Source organism: Ceratina calcarata, unplaced genomic scaffold (assembly GCF_001652005.2).
Source record: "Ceratina calcarata isolate Rehan_Ccalc_2016 unplaced genomic scaffold, ASM165200v1 scaffold110.2, whole genome shotgun sequence".
Classification (NCBI taxonomy): Eukaryota; Metazoa; Arthropoda; class Insecta; order Hymenoptera; family Apidae; genus Ceratina; species Ceratina calcarata.
In genome coordinates, this window is record NW_017131915.1 from 302276 (window position 1) to 311355 (window position 9080).

The window sequence follows — 9080 nt, forward strand, 5'->3', positions numbered from 1 at the left end:
TATAGTCAGTCGTAGTCCTATCCGTCCCCGTTCTAGTACCATGTCCTACGCTTTACAAAATATGGCGTAAATGCTCACGTCGTACTGCGTCTTACGTACTACACACTTGTTTAGTAATTTCGGTAAGAGAACACGATCTCGACTTTATTTATACCAATTACTGAGTAACTCTATCAACGTCGAGTAATAATAATATTAGTTGATCAAGATTCACGTGAACGTGCAAGGAAGTGCAGCGGTACCGAGTTCTCCACGGTGTGAATTGTTTTTGAATCGTGAGATGAGAACGGGACGAGTACCTTATGTAGTAAATGTTTGGCCAGCCGTTTGATTACATCTTTTATCACCGTTCACATTTTTGTTACTCCAATATCGAGTTAACAAATCGGCACGCGTCGATTCCATGTTTATCGCGATAATCACTGGACGATACCGCTGCGAATGTTTGAAAAGCATTTGGTCGATCGTCACGGAACGGTAAATCTGAAAGCATCATCATCAGAGAGACGAGAGCGCATTCCAATCTTCCGGGTATCGTATCCAATTTCGTTTGTCAATTAGGTTTCCATCTACTCGATATCCGGCAACAATTTTCTGCGTTTTCAATTTGTTTACCACATGTACTTACATAGGTGGTATACATCTAATCGGAGCAGAAAAAGTACCGGTGGAATGTTTAACAGATACTCGTGTATATACATATACCACTTTGCGTAGCGTGAAATTTAATCGCGTCTTATTTACAAATTACTGGAGTCTCGCGTGAGTTCGGAAACGGTTTATGAATATTCCTTATTTCTTTAAATAAAACGAGCGGATATAATAGTTTCAATCCGCCTACGTTACACGATAGGTACGTGTGCGCAATGTAAAACACAACAGCAAGTGATTTTGTTAATCGAGTAATTGGAAACTTGACGAAACATGAATGTTGAAATATAATTGCCTGCGATATATCTTGGTCCATTAAAAATGTTGGTTTCTAAATTTAAAGGATATTCAATTGCACGAATATTGTAATTGTAATAATTACGCGTGTACCATTTGGAACGAGATTTGAAACGAAACTAAACAAAACTTTGGATCATCGGAACATTGGATTGAATGTGGATATATTACATGTACAGAGGAATTTTTTGTTGAGCTTATATGCCATTAACAAGACGGACATGTAGCACGGAAAATAACAAGGAAAACGACGATAGTTGGTCAATTTTTAACCGACGCATCCGTCGGAAGGTTGGAATAGCTCGTTCAAACCGAATATAATATAATTATCTCCTCCACTGTAATTTGAAGCAAAACGTAGACGAAGAAAGTAGAAGTGGAACGAGGAAAGGAGGGGGAGGGGCGGCGAATTCTGATCTCAGAGAAGAGAGCCATTTTCTGAGTCTTGGTTTAGACATTCTAAATATAACTGGAGGTTCTATAGGCTTTCCTTACCGTGTCATACTCCGTAGAGTAGTATCTTGCCGTGTTGCATGGATCTTGCTCATTTTCTAATCTTTAACGTGGCTCTATGCCAGTATTACTTGTCTGAAAATTACCAATCATTTCATACGATACCATTCTGAAATATTTCGTACTTTTGTAAGGTCTCGTGTAATCGTCGTTGTTCCATAGATCGTTTCCTGCAACGCGTGTACATAGTCATACATTTATAGATTTAGGAAACTTGGTGTATTGTACGTGCGTACAGAAAAAATGCGAATAATCGTTTTGTGCTGACTGTGAAAACTCGTGTTTTAATACATCTTGGGTCGATTTGTTACAGACTATGATTTGCAAAGCCGATCAGACGTATTTGATACCATGCGACGTACTTATGATGGGAAACCTTCCCTCTCGGAAAGTTCCTGTACGCATATCCACGCGTGTCAAAGAACTTTACGATTACATCGAGGAACAATGTCAGATGCAACAAGACAGATTCAACCTGTATCTGTGTTCGACCGAACTGGTTCGAGTCTTTGCATCTCTATTTACACATATATTTGATTCCACGACTGTTTCATTCATGCAACTAAATTAATTAAAATTAACTTGTTCGCATGTTAGATCGACTTGTCCAAAATGAAGGACAAGACTTTGTCGGAGGTTGGCATTCACTTGGACTTGGAGCAAGAATCTTTGACGGAAACGAAACAAACGCTGCTGGTGGTCGATTCTGGTTTCATACCTAGCGAATATTACTTTAAAAAAAAGAGAGCCAGGTATTGTGCTGGTTCCCAACCGAAGGCATTTGATTCGCAAGCATCCAGTCGTTATTCTTATCATCCATTATCCAGAGGAGAAGACGGCGATGACGACGTTGACCTGGGAAGTCCTCTGAAAAGTCCTGAAACAAGTACGTTGTATCGAGTCTCTCACAATCTCACACGCAAGGGAATTTCTTTTAATACGCGTACATGTGTAACATTAAAAAATGTTAATTTAATAACATTACGTTCTATGTCTTTTTTTCAAGACTATGTCGGTTTAGTAAACCAAGCAATGACATGTTACTTAAATAGCCTATTACAGTCATTATACATGACACCGGAATTTCGAAACGCATTGTACAACTGGGAGTACGTCGAGGGCTCGGAAAAGGATGAAGCTAACAGTATTCCGTATCAACTACAGAAGTTATTTCTAAACTTGCAGGTACGCGCTGTGTTCTCGTATCATCACATGCGATTCGTCGATTTATGGGTTAAGAAGAAAATCTGCACGAATAAGTTTCTTTTATTCGTTGTAGACTTCCACGAAGGCGGCAGTGAAAACTACGGCATTGACGCAAAGCTTCGGTTGGGATTCGACAGAAGCGTGGCAACAACACGATATTCAGGAACTCTGTAGAGTGATGTTTGATGCTTTGGAACAAAAGTTCAAGAACACGGAACAATCCGATTTGATAAGCAGATTTTACGAAGGTATATACAGGATATACATATATGCGTAGAAACGCAGCATGGTAATTGCGTTTATGTCGTCAGGTACGATGATTGATTACGTTAAATGTCTCGAATGCGGTAATGAAAAATCTAGGGCGGATACGTTTCTCGATATTCCACTGCCAGTAAGACCTTTTGGTAGCAGCGAGACGTATAGCAGCGTGGTAAGTTTTGAATCGAGTCTTGTACTTCGCTAAGAAATTTATCCAGATACGATTGGTAGAATAGAAATGATGTTCGAACTGGAACTGATTTATCGAGATTTTAGGAAGAATCCTTAAAAGCGTTCGTTCAATATGAAATTTTGGAAGGAAACAATCAGTATCATTGCGACAAATGTAACAAAAAATGCGATGCTCACAAAGGATTAAAATTCACAAAGTTTCCCTATCTTTTGACGATTCATCTGAAACGATTCGACTTCGACTTAGAAACCTTCCATAGAATTAAACTTAACAATAAGTGAGTTGCTGAAAACTGAAATGATCAACTAATTTTGGATCTCATGTTTTTTCACTCCTACTACTAAACTCTTTAATTTTAGGGTTACTTTTCCAGATATATTGAACTTGAATCCTTTTATCAGTTCTGCATCAGTGCTGAACGGTGAATCGCCGGCTACCGAGCACGATGAAAATGTCGCTTCGACGAAATCCGATGACAGTTCGATAACGAACAGTGCTACGTTAAACGGTGATTGTTCTTCCGCTAGTGATAACGATCTACCTAACAGCCTTTCTAATCACGCGGCAACAACGGCGACTACGACGGCGACGACAACAGAAACGGGGACGGAGTCAGCGATCCCGATAGAGACGCCAGTGACAGCAACGACAACGACGAGGAATCAAGATCAGGCCGATGACGAAGGTATGTCGATTTCGCGAATCGCAAGTATGTTGAAACAACGACATTTATTCGTATAGACGACGTATTTAGGCATAGGCATCGGACCGTCGACGTCAAATTACATCGCGCATAATAATTGCGAGAACGAAAAGAAACACGATGAGAAAATTGCAGAGATGGGGCCTTACAATTACGAGTTGTTTTCGATCATGATTCATAGCGGTGGTGCTAGCGGTGGCCATTATTACGCTTACATTAAAGATTTTAGGACGCAGGAATGGTTATGTTTCAATGATCAAAGCGTAACGCAAGTACGTAATAAATATACGCATACGATATTCAATCGGACGTGAGTAAAGTATCGTTCGATATGTAGAATAAAATGAAAGGAAGATGATCGAACGGAGTCGACTGAATTATTCCAGATAACGGATGATGATATTCAGAAAACGTATGGTGGTGGTTCGACTAGATCATATCTTAGCAGAGCTACGAGTAGTACCAGCGCGTATATGCTCATGTACAGACAAATCGATCCTGCACGTAACGCTCTACCCATAGAGGTGCAAGATTTTCCAAAACATATAAAGGTACAGAGTACATTCCGTAGACCCGTTGATTGACCTTGCGATGCGTCAACTTTTTTATGGATCTCATCGTATTTTAGAAATTATTAGAGAAAATGAAGGACAGCGAAAAACGAGAGAACGAGAAAATAAATATCGATATAAAAGATATCTATGGAAGGGATTACGAGGGTATGGAACATGGACCTAGAGAACGGAGGATTGAGGCGGTAAGGGGTGCCCAGACCATGGGTGCATGCACTCCCCACCCCATGCAGCAAGTTGCATTGCTGGTCATATTGTGGTGCATTTTACACTTGAAAATACGTATTAGTGTGGGGAAAAATGATTTGCCTATGCCTGCACTACGCGAAAGCCGGACTCCCGCGGTGTTGCTACTTTATCCTCAGCATGATTAGGTATTAAAGTACGCTGTGGTATTGGTATTCAGAGTCGTTGCTTATTCTTAAGATCGTCTTAAGCTATCCCTGTCTATCCCATGTTTCCAGTCCCTGTCTTGTACAGGAAATAGGGACTTAAGCAAATGTTTAATATCGGACATAAATAGATATTCGCTTGCTCGCATGACCATGCAAACTATGGACATGCGCGAAGCTGTACAACAGATTCACAATAGTCCGCGGAATGTTATAAATGGCGCTAAAGTTTGACCAGCAATTGTTTTCCCTCTTCGCGTCTTAGCTTACGTCCCCCCTCATTTAGAACCCTACTTCATGCTCTGTCCTTTAGGTTCATGGTATGGAGGAATTGTTAGAGAAAATGAAGGACAGCGACAAACAGCGAGAGAACGAGAAAATAAATATCGATATAAAAGATATCTATGGAGAGAATGCGGTAATGAGCGTGTATTGTCAACGGCCCAACGAAGATAAAAAGCAAGACATGTTGATTTTCTTCGCGTCACACAAAACCTTGGCCGAAATGACGAAACACGCTTACCAGATTTTCGATTTGGAGGGAATAGTGAGCTTGGATCAATGTCGTTTAGTCGCTTACGATCCTAGCACCGACACGGTAGTTAACACATACGAAGGCAAAGAACAGGAGAAATTCTCAAGTCTTTGGCGTCGTCGAAGCCGATACTGTTTACTGCTACAAATATCCGGTAAGGATGAGATATTCGAGTCGCGCATACGAGTTGGTACATAAGATGTAACGTTGTCGGAACGTTAAACGAAATCCACGATCGATATGATCCGACGAAAAATTCATGTCTCCTGGTTTGGCTTGTTTGTCCATGGTCAGGGATCGTCACTACTGTGTACGTTGTCGACATCGGCGGAAAAAGGCTAGAAACAATATTGAATTTACGAGCGTTACTTCCCCAAACGGTCAGGGAATACAGTCAAATGGTGGGTAAACATTTGAACTTGGAACCGGACGAGATGAAATTAGTGCTGCGGAAGGAGGATTCGGAAACTGTACTCTTGGAGAATGAAGATGCTCAACTGGCAGTTACAGAGCTTTCTACCAAGTCGAAAGTATTCGCTTGCGTCAAGTACGATTCCGAGTGTAACAAGTCTTTCTTTGAGTCGACGATATCCGCGATAGCAGAACGACTGGAGGCCGTTAGGACGCTGAGTCTGAAACTGGCCGATGTCAGCAAAGGTAAGAACGTAAAATCGAATCGGCGATCATTCTTTCTTTAGTATCTTTTTTACATTCAGAAAATTATGCCACGTGTTTATCGTATGTTGAACAAAATGTGCACAGAAAAGTTGAAGATGTTCGATATTCCAATTGTGGAGGAACCGTCCAAGGATAAAGAGGAGCAGATTCGTTCCGGCAACGACGTCGAGATGAAGACGATAGTGGCGGCTGAGAATACGTCGAAGACGGATCCGAACGATGTATCTAACGCATGTACCACCGCGTCCGAGCAACACCAGCTTGAGAGTAATGCATCGAATAGCATCAAAAAACCGATCGCGGTGGATAACAACAAACCCGTCGACACTGTTCGAAACGCGAGTCCTCACGAGTCGACTAGAGATGGCGAAGAATGGCATACACCCGAGCAAAGCAACAGCGAGGATGGCAGCCTCAGCGATAGCGATAAAACATTGGACGGTGACGTCCCCGAGGACGATCAACTTCAATTATCCCATCTTACGTCGAACAGCACGAGAAATCCTCTCATCGATATGTTGAGTCAAGTCGCGTTCGAGGATTGGGACAAATCGGAATGTTATTTCAAAGCGAGCCCATATACGAATCATAATACGAAACGTATGTACACTGCGTATACACTGTTTTTTAGTACGACACATAAATAACCGCGTACTATTGTTATGTACTGTATAAATACTTAACTAACCATGTTTCAATCGTACCTGTTCTGCAGTTTTGAAAGTAGTCGTTGATAAAAGGATGACGTTTAAGGATCTAAAGACAAATTTGGAGCCGTACGTTGGCGTACCTTCTGAATGTTTCGAGATATGGGACTATGATGAAATCAGAAGCGCCAAAACGGAATGGGTTATACATAATTGCGTTTCCCCTAATTTGTTAGACACTGAAAATTATTCGATAGGCATAGATTTCTTTTATAATCTGAATCTGCAGAACCGTATGTTGGTAGTAGAAGTGTATCGAAGTGCCAGTTTGCTAAAGGTATGTATCGTATTGAACATTGCGTAAATTAACGAACGTATGACACGGTTAACTGCACATTATCGCAAGTGCATAAGTGCTATCGTACAGTATACAGTGTAAGAGTATTTTTTTTTCTTTTAGCAACAAATGTTTTCATTTCAATTTCCGGTCGATGAGAACATGACCGTCGGCCAGATGAAAAGAGAAATCCTGGCGGAAATGAAAAATAAGTACGATATAGAAATCCCGTACCACTTTTGCCGATTGTTGGAGAACACTTACATGTTGCTACTCGAGGACCATCAAAGGATAAAAGATTTTCACTTTGATGCGCAATTTCGCTTGCAAATATTGGTCCAGGAGTTAATATTGAGAAGAAAGCAACCGGTAGTCGTGCAAGAGTCATCGGACGAAGATGAACCGGTGACCAATAGTCATTTAATTACTGTACAGCGTTGGTTCCCCAAGAGAAAGGCGCTCGGACCAGTGCAGAAAATTGCCTTGGATGAGATGACCGTAGAAGAAATGGTGAAAACAGTAAGTCGAATCACGCTAGTACCTACAACGATCTTCTTCGTTGCACGTTTGACGATCGTGTGACAATTATTATATTTTTTAGTTGTCCAGAATGTCAAAAATACCTGAGAAACATATAGAGATAGCGCGGGAAAGGAGATTATTTAGAGTAGTGGATCCTGTAAACCAGTTCCAGGATTTAACATGGATAAGTTTATCGTCTGGCATCGCAGAACTCGATGCTGGAAAGAAGAACATGTTCATGTATAAGTACGTATCGTCAAAATTCTTGCATGTCTATTATGTACGTACGTATACGAGCGAGTACATGGTTTGAATCGATTAGTAAATTTGCTGTTCTCCCAACAGAGACAATAGGGACATTTTGCCACAGCCGCAGCCGCAGCAGCAACAGGAGCAAGAGCAGGAACAGCAGCAGCGGGTATCGCGGGAAGAATATAACGGAATCACGTTCAATGAAGAATCAGCATCAATGACACGCGAGGTCTTCTCATCTCATTTTGCTGAGTTGCCGCTTTACAGTAGAACCGCGTCGTACAATTATCCAACAAGGTATCTCCCGGTTTCATCGGCACCATCGTCGCGTTACACCGGACGAAAAGAAAAGGCGCTTAAAATTCACCTGGACGCTCAATGATCGTCGTCTATCGAACGTGTACTCTCTAACGAAGAATCGTTACATAGACGTACGAAAAAACGCGAAACTCGAACGTCTCATCAAGTATTTGTCGTCTCGAGTATTCAACGACTCAAAAATATTCTGTACTTTGGAAAATGTTGGCTCGAATTACAATGCTTCCATGTCTCTAAGGCCTTCAGGCCGTTGGAACGAATCATACTCGTAAAATTCGTCGAATTTTTGAAACGCCGTCGCTTGCTGGACGGGAGACGTGCGTTCTGTTATGAACTTCCCGCATTGGACCAACGTTTTCTTCATCGTACAGTTCGGGCTTTCGTGCATGATTGGTTTCGTCCTCTTTTACATGATCCTCTGCACGCTTTACAACTCCGCGTTAACTACCACCATCATTGGATATTTGAAAAGTATATGCGTTACTTATCTTGGGATGATCATCGGTGGCGACTATATCTTCGATTAGCTAAATTTTACAGGACTGAATCTGAGCGTCGATTGTCGGGTATCGTTTTAATATGTTTCGAGACCATAAAGATAATTAAGCTTCAGATCACCGACCTATAGAATCTCGTACGGACGAGCACTACCGTCCGCACTCGACAACGCCAAAGAATCGATCGATCAAAACGACGCATTGCAACAAACCGGCGTGAACATCTCCGAATTGTAAGAAAGAAGAAAGCTAGAAGAAATTAAGCATGTATTGGCTATACAGTCAATCCTAAAAGTTTATGCACTTCAGAAACGCATTTTTTTAAAAAGAAATCAGACTTCGGAAGGACATTGCTAATAATAAACAACAAAAAAAAATTTTCGATTTTTCCGAGATTTTTCCAAGGGGTACCCCTTCAATTTCTTCCAAATTTTCGTTTTTGGCCAATAACTCCCAAACCGTTGGACATACGGAAAAATTGTATCAGACCTTTCTTGTAGAGGATG

The 9080-nt window shown here is 41.2% G+C and overlaps 1 protein-coding gene across 6 annotated transcripts; it reads left to right on the top strand.

Annotated features, from left to right (window-relative positions):
• The first annotated feature begins 17 nt into the window (after nucleotides 1-17).
• Nucleotides 18-8884, top strand: Usp47 (ubiquitin specific protease 47). Of its 6 annotated transcripts, none has more exons than XM_018037842.2 (18): nucleotides 18-122; nucleotides 1775-1960; nucleotides 2059-2347; nucleotides 2468-2646; nucleotides 2741-2915; nucleotides 2979-3100; nucleotides 3205-3398; nucleotides 3481-3806; nucleotides 3876-4096; nucleotides 4211-4375; nucleotides 4453-4581; nucleotides 5102-5477; nucleotides 5618-5980; nucleotides 6086-6601; nucleotides 6717-6985; nucleotides 7109-7504; nucleotides 7587-7753; nucleotides 7853-8884. In XM_018037842.2, the coding sequence occupies exons 2-18, from the start codon at nucleotides 1778-1780 to the stop codon at nucleotides 8139-8141; spliced, it is 4359 nt and encodes a 1452-aa protein (XP_017893331.1). In that variant the 5' UTR covers nucleotides 18-122; nucleotides 1775-1777; the 3' UTR covers nucleotides 8142-8884. The 6 variants fall into 6 exon arrangements, with proteins under 6 accessions (XP_017893331.1, XP_026666821.1, XP_017893324.1 ...); XM_026811020.1 differs by lacking the exon at nucleotides 18-122 and adding an exon at nucleotides 170-255; XM_018037835.2 differs by lacking the exon at nucleotides 18-122 and adding an exon at nucleotides 392-477.
• The last annotated feature ends 196 nt before the right edge of the window (nucleotides 8885-9080 follow it).

Excerpts from the sequence above, each read along its gene's own strand:
- Usp47 (XM_026811002.1), top strand. The coding sequence starts at position 442 with ATGTTTGAAAAGCATTTGGTCGATCGTCACGGAACGGTAAATCTGAAA. Across the intron at positions 3,807-3,875 it reads AGATCAGGCCGATGACGAAG|GCATAGGCATCGGACCGTCG; the intron begins GTATGTCGATTT and ends CGACGTATTTAG. Across the intron at positions 4,582-5,101 it reads GAGAACGGAGGATTGAGGCG|GTTCATGGTATGGAGGAATT; the intron begins GTAAGGGGTGCC and ends TCTGTCCTTTAG.